Source organism: Parambassis ranga, chromosome 21 (genome assembly GCF_900634625.1).
Source record: "Parambassis ranga chromosome 21, fParRan2.1, whole genome shotgun sequence".
NCBI lineage: Eukaryota > Metazoa > Chordata > Actinopteri > Ambassidae > Parambassis > Parambassis ranga.
In genome coordinates this window covers 14163679-14178650 of record NC_041041.1, presented here as the reverse complement: position 1 = coordinate 14178650, position 14972 = coordinate 14163679, and the positions used below count along the sequence as shown (strand labels likewise).

At 43.3% G+C, this 14972-nt stretch overlaps 1 protein-coding gene across 1 annotated transcript in view; it reads right to left on the bottom strand.

Annotated features, from left to right (window-relative positions):
* sytl5 (synaptotagmin-like 5) overlaps window positions 1–14972 on the bottom strand; it is a 31310-nt gene that overhangs the window by 2417 nt on the left and 13921 nt on the right. Inside the window, exons 2-17 of the mRNA XM_028394143.1 lie at window positions 12522–12818; window positions 12228–12443; window positions 10899–11011; window positions 10659–10776; window positions 9791–9934; window positions 9607–9715; window positions 9375–9504; window positions 6716–6816; window positions 6071–6166; window positions 3461–3526; window positions 2067–2245; window positions 1635–1737; window positions 1400–1561; window positions 1218–1326; window positions 497–635; window positions 10–218 (exon numbers count right to left, since the gene is read on the bottom strand). Of these exons, the coding sequence (XP_028249944.1) occupies window positions 10–218; window positions 497–635; window positions 1218–1326; window positions 1400–1561; window positions 1635–1737; window positions 2067–2245; window positions 3461–3526; window positions 6071–6166; window positions 6716–6816; window positions 9375–9504; window positions 9607–9715; window positions 9791–9934; window positions 10659–10776; window positions 10899–11011; window positions 12228–12443; window positions 12522–12658 (2131 nt within the window). The 5' untranslated portion in view covers window positions 12659–12818. The remainder of the gene's footprint in view (window positions 1–9; window positions 219–496; window positions 636–1217; window positions 1327–1399; window positions 1562–1634; window positions 1738–2066; window positions 2246–3460; window positions 3527–6070; window positions 6167–6715; window positions 6817–9374; window positions 9505–9606; window positions 9716–9790; window positions 9935–10658; window positions 10777–10898; window positions 11012–12227; window positions 12444–12521; window positions 12819–14972) is intronic.

The following is a 14972-nucleotide window of genomic DNA, read 5'->3' as shown; positions in this document are numbered from 1 at the left end:
CAGTCCTACCTGTGCCAGCTCCCAGCCGGACTCCTCCCAGGAAGACATTGCTGGCTAGAGCCTCTTTGTCCCACACGGTGAGCTCCAGGCAGACATTGTTGAGGTCTCCGGGCTGCAGGCCGCAGTAGGTGAAGGTGTGGTTCCACTGTGGGTTCACAGTGCGACGCTCCGCTGCTGTCTTGTGCTTGGTTGATTTGTTGTTATCAGGAAGGAGATATCTGGGGGGAAAGAATGTAAAGATCAGGCTCAGGAAGAGGATTACTGAGCAGGTGGAGTGTCAGTAAACAGTTCTTCCAGGAAAGGCAGTCGAATAAATTAAAAGTAGAAACAAAAAGTTCAAACACAAAATGTTACATTAGGTTACAAAGAGTGACTAAACAGGCTTAAGACACTAAAATGACAACAATAACTGCAAAGAGACACAAAACCACTGCGAAGTGAGGCTGAATAAGTACAAACACTCCATGCATACAAAAAGGTGACAAGAGCGTCTCACCCTTTCACAAACGGATCTGAGGTGCCGCCAGACTTCACAGCAGTTAGATTTTTGGCTCCTTTGACCAGCAGCTCAACCATGCCCCCTTTAGGCAGAGTGAAGCTACTTGTCTTCTTGCCTTTCAGGAAACTTTTCTTCACTGTGGACACAATGGACAATCCTCACTGTACAGGGACAGCTGTGTACACTCATTCACATGTGGACTAAACCACTGATTAAAATAGCCAGAAAAAGTAAGAGGAATATATATGAGCTAGTGAAGTGTTTAGGTCTCTCAGTGGGAGGGGGAAGGTGCACAGTAAGCAAACCCTCATAAATGAGCGCAGATATGCTGATGCTTTCGAAATGACAGTAATGACTAAACAAGCTTTTCATATATATGGTATGGTGAACCCAGCTGTTTCAGGGGTGTGGCTGATAGCATTCATTTTTCTACTGCCTTTCTCCTGATCCTGTGGTTTATACTGTGGCCCCACTATAAATAAGTAGATTTGTTAATGTGTAAAATAATCACAAATGCACGACACTGCATTAATAGAAGTTTGCTAACAAGCAGGAGGCCAGCAACAGTCAGTCATTATTACAAGCTCCAGCTGTGCAGCCAAACATTCAAAATCTCACAACTTTATTTTAATGATGAACAAACTTTCACTGAAATCACCAGCTACCAGCACACGGACACATGATCACAGTGTGACGATGGCCACAGCGGTGAAGGTACCTTGTACTTGGTCCAGAGGCAGCATGAGGTTCTTCTCCGCAGGTATGTACTTCAACACGACTGTCAGTTCACCTTTATACTGCATGGTGGAGTCTATGCTGCTCTCCACCTAAACACAAACACATTAACCCTGTCAAAGACTTTTCTCTGTGCGAGGTGGATGTAAAGATCCAGACTCATACCTTCGGCTGCAGGGAGTACCACTCCTCCATCTGAGAGTCAAACTCCCAGGAGTCGAAGGTCAGCTCCACCTCTCCCAGGAAGCTGTTGTGTCCGAAGCGGTCGTGGTGCCACACAGACACCTGCAGGGTTCGTGTCTCCAGCTGGGAGTGGCTGATCACATACTGTGAAAAATACATACACACATCAGCCTCATGTTTCTTAATGATGACAGATTACAGTGTTTCGAGCACGAACCCTCAGATTCTCATTGAAAACAGGGTTGATGGTGTTGGCCTTGATGCTCGTCTTCCTCTTGCTCTGCCGTGATGTATCTGGTAGCAGGTAAGTCTTTACATACCTGTCAGAGAGAGATATAACATCCTTTTCCACTGCTAGCAGAGAGTGTTTGTCTTTCTCTATCTTTTTGTCTGGTGTTCATCAAAGTGGTGACGGGGTCATAAACAGAAGAAAGCAGCATGTGTGCCACTGACTGTTCGTAGGGTATATTAGGGTTTGTGAAGTCACCAGTTTAGATGCAACATTGAAACTCATTTGTCAATCTTCTCTTGTAACTTCAAGAATCGACATATGCCTCTAAGAAACAGAATAAATTGTGTCTGCCATAAACAAATCTTAGAGTTCCACAGTATTTTATCACGTTTGTGTTATGTGTGTGCACAATCCTACGCGTCTGTGCGTTGCCTCCTCTCGTCTCCCGTTGCAAGGTTGTGACACTCTTTCACCAGGACATTGAGAGCACCGGTTTTGTAGCTGTAGCTGATGTTCAGCAGGATCTCGCCGCTCACCCTGGCGTTGCCATAGTCACCAGTCTCGCTGTACATGCTCATCATACTGTTTATGCTGCTCTGTTAGGACACGAGAGAAAGAGAGAGAAAGAGAGAGACAGAAAGGGGGTTAAGGGAGAAGGAGAGGCACAGAGGCTGCTGACATACAGAGGAAATAAAACGGCTGCAGCCTTTTATGAACATGAATGGGTAGAGAGCATCATAAAACAAACAATAAACGACTACTGGAAGTTAATAAAATGTAGCATGCAGCTTTTTTGAAGCCTGAAACATAAAAATCATTAGTAGTAGTGGTAGTGGAGTTATCACATGCCAGAGAATGTGCAAGTAGAATTCCCTTATGCGTGTGACGCACTTGATTATTCTTTCTTTTCTCAGTGAAACGAAGCATAAAGTGACTGAATGAGGTAAGTAAGACTGATCTCTGTGCAGGATTTAGGCTCTCATTACTATTCTCTCAGTATAAAGTTGCTTTTTTAAACTGAACGTTAGAGGAAAGTGGAATTACAGCTCATTAGTATGGTTGATATGTTGGTTATATAGGACTATCTATCAATCGACCTGACAGTCATTTGATCATTCAGTCCTTGGAGTGTCAGAAAATACTGAGAAAACCTGAGAAAAGGTGCTTAGAAGCAGTAAAACATCACAAACAAGCGTGAAAATGAGTTGCTGCTGGGGGAGAACTCAATGAATCGCCTACTCCAGGCAATTATTTCCAATCCATAAAAAATGGAGACTGCTCTGTCAAATAAAAGGCAGATTAAATAAAAGGAACATGGAACATAACTGTGTTTAATTAACAGAACAAGAAGAGTAAAAATTGAGTGTCACAGGTTGCCCTTCAAATTAAAATCTGTACTTTACATTTTGTAATCTAAAAAAACTCTATTTCATAACGATAAAGACTGCAGACCACAGCAGGTAATTATGCCTGCAGGATTTCTTGGGAAGCGGACAAACATGACTGCTGCAGCTCTGGACAGGATAACACTGACATAATCCCCTGATAACAATATCGCCGTCCAGGGAATGCAGAAGCCAAACAGCTAGGATTCAGCCACTCTGTTCTTTTACTGCCTGGTTTGCTTCCTGCAGGAAGCCAGTGTGAGGAAATAAGAAAAAAATGCACAAACACACACTGAACATGCAGGGGTATCCAGGGAAATATAGTATTGACGTATATAATATTTAGGTCCTGGTGCATTCCATCATTGTTCTCTAAAGCGGAGGTGAATATAAATGCATGCACAAGCGTCAAAGGAGGAGACTTACAGTCTCAGCATCCGAGTCAGGGACATTGAGGTATCCCCACCTCCTTTCTGAGCCGGGAGTGGAAGACTAGATTCAGTTAGACAGAGACAATAACAGAGTGGAGAAGAAGAAGAAGAAGAAGATGAAGAGGAAGAACTGAGCTTTTTGATGTGTTAGTGATAGAGGTAGACCCTCAGCAAGACCCCGACTCCAGCAGCACACCCAGGAAACCCCATTACACACGGTTACCATGGTGATTATCGGATGAAACCACAGAGATTACAACTCATCTGGAATCTGCTGTGAAATCAGCATGGATGCACAGAACACACAAACAGAAAGAACTGATTATTATTTTTACAAATATTCTGCACTATATTTGATGGAACTTACTGGCTTACTTTGAATTTGGTGGCTCTTGTGTAATAAATTCAGACTCTGCTGTATCATTAAACCTATAAAGGTCTTATACTGATGTCTAACTCATTAACTTAAGATGCATATGTATTTTTCAAATTTTAGCTCAAAACAATCCACAGATTTCTGTTTATGCCCTTTTTAAGCTCTGTGAGTCCAATATCTGTCTACAAATGAGCTGCTTCTGCCCACATGCTCTTTCTGGAAGAGGGATGGGTTTTTACAGCTTTATCGGAAATACTGGAAACAAGAGAGACAAACACTTTCTTCATTATTATACCAACTGTCAGCCTATGAAGTTTAAGTTTCTGAAGAGAAATTATTATCTCTAGCTATATAGACACGTTGGGGTAATTATGTTTCAAAGCATTGACTCAACATGGCTGCACACGCTTGTTCAAAATAACCAGTTTTCAGGAAATTAAAATGAAGTTTGAAAAAAGTGTAACACATCCCAGAGATGACACCAGTAAACAAATGCAATAATACAACCTAATTCATGAAGCCATTATCTATAAAAGCCCTTCATGCAGTGAGTCATGTAACAGTGGGCAGCATACATTACAGCTCAGTGACTCAGTGACGGGCTATCTGCATAAAGTCCCTCATCACCTGCTTCCTCTTCCATTCACAGCAGCTCCATTGCCTTGTTAGAAAGGCAGGGCGTCTCTCATCTGTTTACCTTTATAATTGTTAAATTACTCACCGGCTCACACACACACACAGACACACAAGCCGAACAATGAGCTGGTTTGAGTCATGAACAGCTCATGTCATTTGAGTAACTGGATTTTCTGCCAAACTGTTGTACGTTCTGTCTGTGAGGGATTCCCTCATTACATACATCAAATTAGCATGTGACCAAGTCTAGCGCAATTATGGGAAATCCAGTCAAATTAAAATGGCCTCCAGTGTAATTTGTAGGATAATATTAAATTACTTCATGAAATAGCTTTGGTTTTATTCAGCCATGTTATGAAGTACCCATTACCTGAGCCTCCAGCCCGGTGCCACCGATAGCAATTTAATACGTAGCAATTTAGGTAAATTATGATGAAGAAAGAGTTTAACAGCAGCAGCAGTGTATCTTTCCTAAACGTTTCTCTGTTATTGTTCTGCTTTAACAGAACACATTGTCAGTGGTTCTGATTGGAACCCAGAGCACCAGAGGCACTGACGGACCGTCAGGGTCCTTTTATTGTTGAGCTGCAGCTGGTCTGATACTGTGCAGTGTCTAAATACCTATCTAAACATAATGATCAATAATACATCCTGAGCAAATAAACACAGCAGCATTTAAAACTGTTCTGCTGGCAGCCCAGCAGGCTGCAAACACAACACGGACAAAATGAAGTCATAGAAACACACAACATTCATCCTCCTTTAAGCTCTGTTATTTGGGTCAGACTCTAAAGATGTGATGTAAATGTTTTCATCACGTCCACACAGCCACTGTTTCAGGACTCCTTCAAACTGGTAGTCCAGGGACCAATTACTACAAACATGGAAAAACAAAACTGTTTTCTTCTCCATGTTGGGTACAATCTGAACCAATCTTTTGCCAAAACAAACCTCTCACCTCTCAAACTCCTCCCATCTGCAACAAGCTTCTTTATCATTTTCTTGGTTACTATGGTGACAAAACTGCCCTCAAGTCAAAGCTGTCACCTTGATTTATACACTTGACCAGAGGAGGGCGCACACCTATTGTTTCAAAGCAATACAGCGACTGCTGTTGAAGCTGTACGATTTATATGGTCAGTTGGTCCATTGTTAGTATTGATTATTACTTATAGACAAATGCAGCATATTCATACTGATCTCCACTTTTTTAAGGGAAGAAAGAGACAGATAATTGAAACCATGTGCAGATGAAATCCACACTGTCCTTTAGATAAACACCTCCATCTGAATCAACTGCTGCCTATGAGCACAGGACACTTCATTATTCTCAAACACAAAGCAGGAGCCTTTCACATTATCATACTACTACTGATGAAGTTAGTTTATGTAGATGCAGCAGGGCTTCCAAAGCGTGGAGGGTGTTCGTGACACAAGCTCTCACCCTACAGTTCACACCATGTTTACACAGTCAACTCTAGAACACACACACCTGACTCACACATCAGGCGCTGCTGTGTACAGAGCACACAGGACTTCCTAGTATCTGTTTTTGATATTTTCTGTTTGTTTTAGCTTTAAGGTGGGTGTTACCGTTGAAACTGCGTTGCTGAGGCGGCGGCCTGCAGTCTTGCTGTGGGCCGACATCAGGGCATCAATGTCTTCCTCTGCATCCTCATCAGAAAACTCCTGCAGATGACACATTTAATCAAAAGAGAGATGACATCTGGGAGGCTGGCCAGAGCGTCTTTGTACTGTGTGCAGCAGCTGTGTGGGTGGACGCAGTAAATTCAATCAGACAAGTCCCCAGCAAAGTGTGGTAATTCAATTTTCATGTGCAAAAGCACAACGCTAGCTGGCTTACAGCAAACTTGTAAGCATGAATGGATGAGTAAGTTAAGAAAAGAAAATGTGTGTCTCAGTGTTTCCGTGAATTGCTTTGAATATAAATGCATGTTTAGCAGACAAAGCGGCCCTATAGTGGCCGCACACATCCTCCACCTGTTCTCAGCATACAGCCGTTTGGATGCTTGTTGAGCTCTTTGAAGTGAGCTCTGATGTGAAATTAACATTCAGGCCACACATCTGACGCATTGGCTCACAGATCCACAGCTTGATGTGGTTACACACTTCAATATGTATGGATATTTAAAAAAGAAGCGCGTGAGTGAGAAATCTGAATCTGTACTGAATATGTTGCAGAAAATCAGATTTGTGAGGATGAGGCATGTCGCTTACCGTTTCGTTGATCCCAGGGACCGAGCGGCTTCTGAGACTGAGAGCATCATCGCTGGGTTCAGAACCAGGAACTGACAGGTCCATCTCTGAGCGACTGTGATCTGGGACATTGAGGGAGGAGAGGAAAGGGGGAGAAAAAGGCAACAGTTTCAAAAGGTACAATTTGAGAAGAGAAACAGAAACAGACAGGGTGAAACTATAAAAGTCAAAGTCTGACTGTATACTGAGAGACTTTATGTTCTTGTTTCTGATATCACAGCCTGTAAATTCTGTTTGTGGGCACATTCCTATGCTTGATTTGTCCTTTCATGATCTGAGATGTTTCAGGCTGTTCCATCAGATTTTAAAGATGTTAGGTCTGATGATTGTGATGGACAAACTGAAATGACAAGTTGAAGATTCATTCATTGAGGTCATGGTATGTCTGAAGACTGGGCCACACTGACCCTGTAACATTAGTGGTACAGGGTTGGCACATGTGCAGTTCCAGCATTTGTTATTGCTCCAAATCTTGTTTTCATTCCCACACTAAGTACTAACATTTGGTACAAATGAACTGTTATATAGTATAACTGAGTGTATAGTATATATAGTGTAGAGAAGGTTGAAGCAAGGCGTCTGGACTTGTAGAGTTTTCTAGAAGACGTTTCGCTGCTCATCCAAGCAGCTTCATCAGTTCTAACTGTTTGGTGGGGAAACATGGTTTATATGTGGTTACAGACCTCAGTGGGTGGGTCTGGGTAAAACTTAAAAAACTTAAAAAACATTGTGGCCAACCTCTACATGGAAGAAGTGGAGAGAAGAGCCCTGAGTTCCTATCCTGGAACCACCCCCACCCACTGGTTTAGATATGTGGATGACACCTGGGTTAAAATCAAGACCAACGAAGTGGAACGGTTCACAGAACACATCAACGCAGTGGATAACAACATCAAGTTCACTCGCGAGGACACTAAGGACAACAATCTGGCCTTCTTGGACTGCACAGTACACATTGAGGAGGACAGGAGCCTCAATGTGGAAGTGTACAGGAAACCCACACACACGGACCAGTATCTGTTGTTTGATTCACACCACCCACTGGAACACAAACTGGGAGTCATCAGGACCTTGCAGCACAGAGCACAAACTGTACCCACCAGCTCAGAGGGGAAGAAGAAGGAGCAACACCACATCAGGAAGGCCCTGCAAACATGTGGCTACCCGAAGTGGGCACTCATCAAAGCCACAAAAACAAGACCCCCCAACAACAAGAAGAAGGACAACACCAGGCGGAGAAAGAACATCTCCATTCCATATGTGTCAGGAGTATCAGAGAAACTCCGCAGGATCTTCAACAACCATGACATCCCGGTCCATTTCAAACCTATGACAACACTGAGACAGAGACTGGTTCACCCGAAGGATAAGATTCCCAGGGAGAAACACAGTAATGTGATATATGCAGTCCAGTGCAGTGAGGAATGTTCTGATCTGTACATTGGAGAAACTAAACAACCACTCCACAGAAGAATGGCTCAGCACAGGAGAGCCACCTCCTCAGGACAAGACTCAGCTGTTCACCTCCACCTTAAAGACAAAGGACACTCCTTTGAGGACAACAACGTTCACATTTTAGACAGAGAGGAAAGGTGGTATGAAAGAGGAGTCAAGGAAGCCATCTATGTTAAGCTGGAAAAACCTTCCCTTAACAGAGGTGGTGGCCTCAGACATCATCTTTCCACCACATACAATGCAGTGATTCCATCCATTCCCAGGAAGTTTGCACATAATCACAGTAAGAACAAAGGGCTGTCAACCAGTCCCCCTCCGGCAGTTTCATAGTCGTTAGCCAGTCGTTAGACTCACCTGGCCCAGTCAGCCAGAACATCACAGGTAAGTATGAAACATTTAGTGCTATTGTTTTTTAAGTTTTTTAAGTTTTACCCAGACCCACCCACTGAGGTCTGTAACCACATATAAACCATGTTTCCCCACCAAACAGTTAGAACTGATGAAGCTGCTTGGATGAGCAGCGAAACGTCTTCTAGAAAACTCTACAAGTCCAGACGCCTTGCTTCAACCTTCTCTACGTATGATGACCTGGATGACTGAGAATCTTCATCAACAGTATATATAGTGGTGCTATCCTTCATCCTGTAAATACAGAGCATCTTCAGCTGTACACTAAAAGATATGTTTGGCAGTAAGTGCAGCGCTTTAACTCAGCAGTTCTTTATAAAGTAACCATACTAATCACAGCCGTTTTAAAATCTTGACAGACGTCTTCATAGAGGAGATAAACGGTCTGATACTGAGAGAGACAAAGTGCAGGAGATTATACTTAAAAATGAGGGTTCAGCACATGAAGAGGAGCAGCAGACAGTGATGAGTGTAAGTTAATAGTGTAATTTGTGCGAAGTGACATCTCCCGCCAGCAGAAGAAGTAATTTTATCTGAGACACTTAACAGCCTGAGTGTTTTTGCATCAGCCCGCAGAGGTGATGTTAGGCTGTCTACCATCACCTCTGATGTGATATGCTGCCTCTGACACATCCTGAAACTGTGACTCAGTTATCGAAATGTTTGTGTGTGTGTGTGTCTGTGAAGCTGTGAGACGACAGGAGGACTCATGTCGTCTCAAGTTGATACAGAAGGTTATGGGTTGTAGAGACAATACCTGAGGAGACAGAGGCCCTGGACACAGAAATGGTTGGAGTGCCAGAGTCTGTTCTGTGATGGCCGCCGGCCTTCTTCTCTGAAGCTCCGTCGCTGGAGTGTAAACTGGCAACACTCTCTGCTCCATCAGGCTGCATTCAAAAACAAACACACACAGCTAAGCTGTTAAATTAAAAAATAAATATGGATTTTCTCCGCTGGTGTTTGGCTGTTTCAGTGTATTAGTCGCTGACCCTGACCCTCCGGTTGTCGCTGCAAGTGGAGGATTTGTCTGGAGTTTGGGAACGCAGGTTGTTGGGTACCGTCGGTATCCCTGAGGACTCCAAAGCCACCGGACCACCCCTGAAAACCAGAAAGAACGTTATGATTGTGTGTAACAATGTGCAGTTCATAGTTGGCACAGTAAGTGATGGACACCTGTTGGAGAGCGGACTTGGAGCAGAGCGGCCACTTCGCATGCTCTGAGCATCTCCATCTGAAACCGATCTGACACTGTCGCTGTCCACTCCGTTCTCTGGCTTCAGAGGGGACCGGCTGCCTTTCTTATCCATCTTCATCCTCCTACACACACACAGTCTGTTATCTACTGTGTTTACACTCATGTACATTATTGTGGACCCATTACTGGTTTCTTTGGTTTATCAAGAGTCATTCATTCATTTTGCATCCTGCAGAGGAAATTGGCTGTAATTAGAGATGAACAACCCTGGTGTATAAAATTGTAATTATTATAATAGATTATTTCCGCTGAGTAGTTTATCTTCAGCAGGGGTTCTGTACAGATTTCAGTTTACATGTGACTAGTTGTTGGTTGTTTTTTTTAGTATTTTGAAAATCTGCCGGCCATGTTGAGAAACCTGACAGATTGGTTGTTGGCCCCAGACTCAGCAGACAATGGCTGAAGGAGTTCACTCTGCTTAACTGCTCCAGCTCTGTCTGATGAATTGTTCAACAGACACTGCTGTGTAAAATAACTGCAGCTCTCTGTGATGTTAAAACTGAAGCAGCTTTGTGATTTAGCTATCAGAGCAGTCCTCACATCCCAAGCTGCTCTGCTTTTTGTCTGGATTACATTGTGTGATGCCTTCAGGAACCATTAAAGTGTAGCCAAGCAGAAGAGTGGCACAATCCAATTTGTAATTTAAAATGCACTCAGGGTCTTTGAAAAATTACATAAGCAGCCTTTTTCCTACTGCCTTTCTACTGAAGTGTGAGATTATTTGTATCCTGTCCACGTTAGTGAGTATTTTGTACGGTCATGTTGTGTTTTGCGTTCCGTCCCTACCCTTTCTTCCTGGCGGCATCCATAATGTTGAGCACTGCACTTCTGCTGGATCTTGGTGTGTCAGGTTTTTCTGGTTCGGAAGCTGCTGGAAGGTTCTCTGTAGACTTTTTGTCTGTCGCTTATGAACAAAAATAATTGATCGATAAAATCAGCACCGTTCCTGCACATCATTTCAACAGATGTCATTAATGGTTTGACTGACAGCCTGACAGTCTGAAGAACATCAGCAGTCAGACTCACTTGTCGGGCTGCTCATGATTGTCTGTTTGATCACATCACTGCTCAGCACTCCCTGCTCGAAGCGCTTGGATCGCTCCTCCAGGAACCACTCTCCACTCACCACCTTCAGCTCCCTGTTGCACAAACAAATTACTGAGAACTCAACAAATCAAGGTCGCCTCACACAATGTTAGAAAACTCCGGCTGTGGGTTGTAAGTGTGGGCAGAAGTAAAGTTTTGCTCCACATATACAGAATCCTTGAGGCCTCAGGATAACTGCAGGAAAACATTCAATCTTAATTTATTTATGGGATCAATTATGTTAAGCACAGCATGTGCAAACAGAAAAGAAATCCAAACAGGTGTGTTCCTCCAAACACTGCTCGTCCTTGTCTACCAGAAGCACCCGGCAAGTGAATGAGAAGTCATTTGAGAGTGAGATAGGATCCTTGCGGCTGTATTCTTGTGTCAAGCGTACATCTCTGTCCGTCCAGACTCACATATGAGGCGAAGGAATTAAATGAAAGCATTTCAATAGCATACACACTAAAACTAATGTCTGACACTGGGGTAACAATAAATGAAGGCTTAACGTTTAATTATTGCTTGAAGGCTGCACAAAGAGGTGTTTCTATGTGTCTAAACAGGGCTGACAAAATAACAGGAAGCCATTCTAGGTATTAGTCTCAGCTAATAAACTGAGTGCATCACACACAAACCAGAGCTGGCATTTATATTAACTGCACTTGTTTTTAAACCGATCTAAATGAATCATATAAATAAAATGCTATTTCACAACAGGTCACAGCAGTGACAGCAGCTCAAGCTCAAGCAGCAGTTATTGGTTGTCATCATAGCTTTATCACACTGTTCAGATGAACAACAGCCAGACAGAGGCTGTCAGGGCAGACAGTGTAAGATGTATCCTTGTGAGCAGAGCTCAGAGGAATCACAGCAGTCTAACACAACCATGAGAAGACAAATAAGACTTTACACCGAAATGGATTCATAGAGAGGAAAAGCCAGCTGCCTCAAAAGTTCAAGAGATATATGTGTACAAAACAACCCTCAGGGACTAATGGAGATGCTGTGTGTGTTAATATTACATATTTATCCTAATTCTTAACATATTTATACACAGGAGGCTTCCTGTGCGGTGCTATTGTTTTCAGTAAAGAGTACTGACTAAGAAGTGGGGGGATTTTCCCTTTAAACTGTGTGGAAGAAGCACCTGAGGCCCTCACAGACAAATATAGACAGATGTGCTGCCATTAATCCTCTTACAAAACACCATCTGGACTCCATTCCTCCTCCAAACACTGCTCTGGTCCCTGCAGGCATCACACTTACGAGATCTTGGCACAAACATTACACCTCCACTGGCGTGAATTGGGAGCCGTAACACGGCACTCGCTGCAGACGCGTAGCTGACACGCCTCGCACAGATCTCCGCGGTCAAAGATCAGACCCAGGGCCTTGAGGCAGCGAGCACACTGTCGCTCCCCCAGTTCCTGGGGCCGTCGGGAACCTTTTCGTTTAATCTCCAGCAGCTCATTCTTCAGCTTTCTACAAGAGAGAACACCACAGGGGATTAGGAAAAGTGACTGGGATTAACAAGAATTCAAACTATGCTGAAGCCCTCACCGTATCCTCTTCTCCTCTCGTTTCCTCAGCTTCTCATCTTTCTGCAGCACCTTCAGGATCATATCTCTCTCATGGTCCAGCAGAAAGGACAGGTTCAGGTCCTCCTCCACCTGCTCCATTGGTCCCTCAGTCTGCATTCAGCCAGTCAGATCAGCCAAGAAAATATGTTGCATGGACAGAGTCACCATTACGCTGAACCATGTTCCTTTAATGTTCTGGGCTTTTTCAGCCTGGTGTCTGTTCAGTGTTTCCTCTTCTCGTCTTCTCTTTCTTTAGGCAAGACCACTCTCAGGAAATCTGGACAAAGGTCAAAGAGAAACAAAAGAAAGTCAGTAACACGCAACTGATATAACAATCTCAGAAAAAACATTCATGGATTGCAGGTATAAATCCTGCTTAATCCCAGTTAATGTGCTTGTCTTTCGGCCGGTTTAAAATGCATTAATTAAAATGAGACAATGATATTCAGCTCTACAAGGGGAAGGGCACATAATTGGTCGACATTTGACAGCTCTGCTGCAGTTTAACATCCTCCCAATTAGGCTCAGACCCTGACATTCAGAGCGCAGCAGCCATGTTTCTCAGCTTCCATTAGCTAAGCTCTGCCTTTCCCTCAAATTCATGACAAGATGTGTGCTAATTATCTGCACACCTGCATTACCCGTTCACACAGCTACACAACACTCATTTGACAGGTGCTTAGGTAGAAAGACACTGACTTTTAATAACTAGAGATGTGACTGCAGATGAACCGCCATGAAATTTGGTGCTCATACTCTTTCCACACAGTGCCGCCATGCTTTTTAGAGCATTTATCTTGGATGGACTGTCATTAATTTAGACATTAGGCAAACAACACGGATGAGCCATTTCCTGTTAAATAAGCATAGTTTTCAAAGTTTATCCAATTATTTTGAACCTGCTAAGAAGCAAATGTGTGTGTAATGGATGTGTTTTTGACTCTCTAAAGGACAGTGATAATCTGCTATTACTTGTTTAATGTTTTTATTACACACAGGTGGAACTGTAAGGATCAGAGAGAGGATGCCTGGTGTCCTTCTATTTTCATTTTAAGTGTGGATGTTTGCCAGGACATCATGCCAAAGACTGATCTGGTTTCAGTTGTTTGATTGTTACACATCCTTTGAATAAATATCCTGGTGCATCTGAATATGTGTAATCATGTTTTTTATGGGAAATGTTGTGGTTGTGCTGAAGCCTAAAGTCTGACAACCTCAATGGCATTTTTATAGATTTGATTTTTATACACAGACACACAGCCATGCCATTAGTAGCAATTTGGGGACACAGAATAGGTGGAGCTGTGAATGGAACCACTAACCCTGTGACTGATGGCTGTACCACCTGAACTACAGCAGTCCTGACTATGATAAATGATCCACAGGGAGCAGTGAAAATGCCACTTCGTCCTGTCTGTGGAAATGCTAAGTGGCTGTGATTTCTTATAATGTGTCTGCAAAGACATCATAGAAATGACTTGCTGTTAATGAACACACTGGTAGACAATATTCTCTGTCTATCAAAAAAACTGCTGAGAATCATTTGCACCAAAATCATCCTCCTCCCACACTGTCAATAAAACCAAGCATGAAGATCAGAAACTCTGTGCAGGGTGACGTGAGGCGCACAGCGAAAGGACAGAATTCTGCGAGCGTTTGTGCAAATGAAGTTGGGAAATAAAAATTGAATGCAGTGGAGAAATCTGCATAAGACGGCACCAGCCTTCTTCAGTCCTTATTCATTACAGCTGCTTTCATCCTCCGCCTTTCTTCTCTCGTCTCTTCCCTTCACTTTACATGAATTAGCACTAATGAACCGGCAGACATCACTGCAGCTTCATTTGCAGCCAAAGGCACATCGTGACATCAGTTATTACAGCATCTTTAGCTGAGCTCCAACTGCACCATAGCCCATAAGGAGAGTTCCCTTCACCTGTAGGACATGAGGGGGGGGGGGGCTTTAACACAGGAAGTACCTTTAATTTTAACAATTTATGATGATGATACATACTCTCAGCCAATCACTTCTTAATTTTCCTCATGAAACAAAACTAACCTGTTTGAGAGAAAAAAGGCAAACTGTACACCTGACTGTCGGTCAACATCTCTGAAGTGAAACTAATATTTATCCAAGCTTCTCTCATGTTACAGCTGGACTGTGTGCAGCACTGTGAGTGTCTGTGTGTGTTGCTGTAGGTGTGGTGTCCTGACGCAGCCCTCCCTGAGTACACACATCACACATACCCACTCCCGCTCACTCTGCCTTGAGTAAATATGAGCATGGAGGCAGTAAAACTTTGGCATCTGATGGAGGAAACACAGTCACCACTCGGCTCTGCACTAATAACATCGCACGGAGGAAAGCACAGTGACTCACTGCTTTCTCAAGCCACACTGGGGCTTTTCATCGTTTTTTACCATTCACATTTCC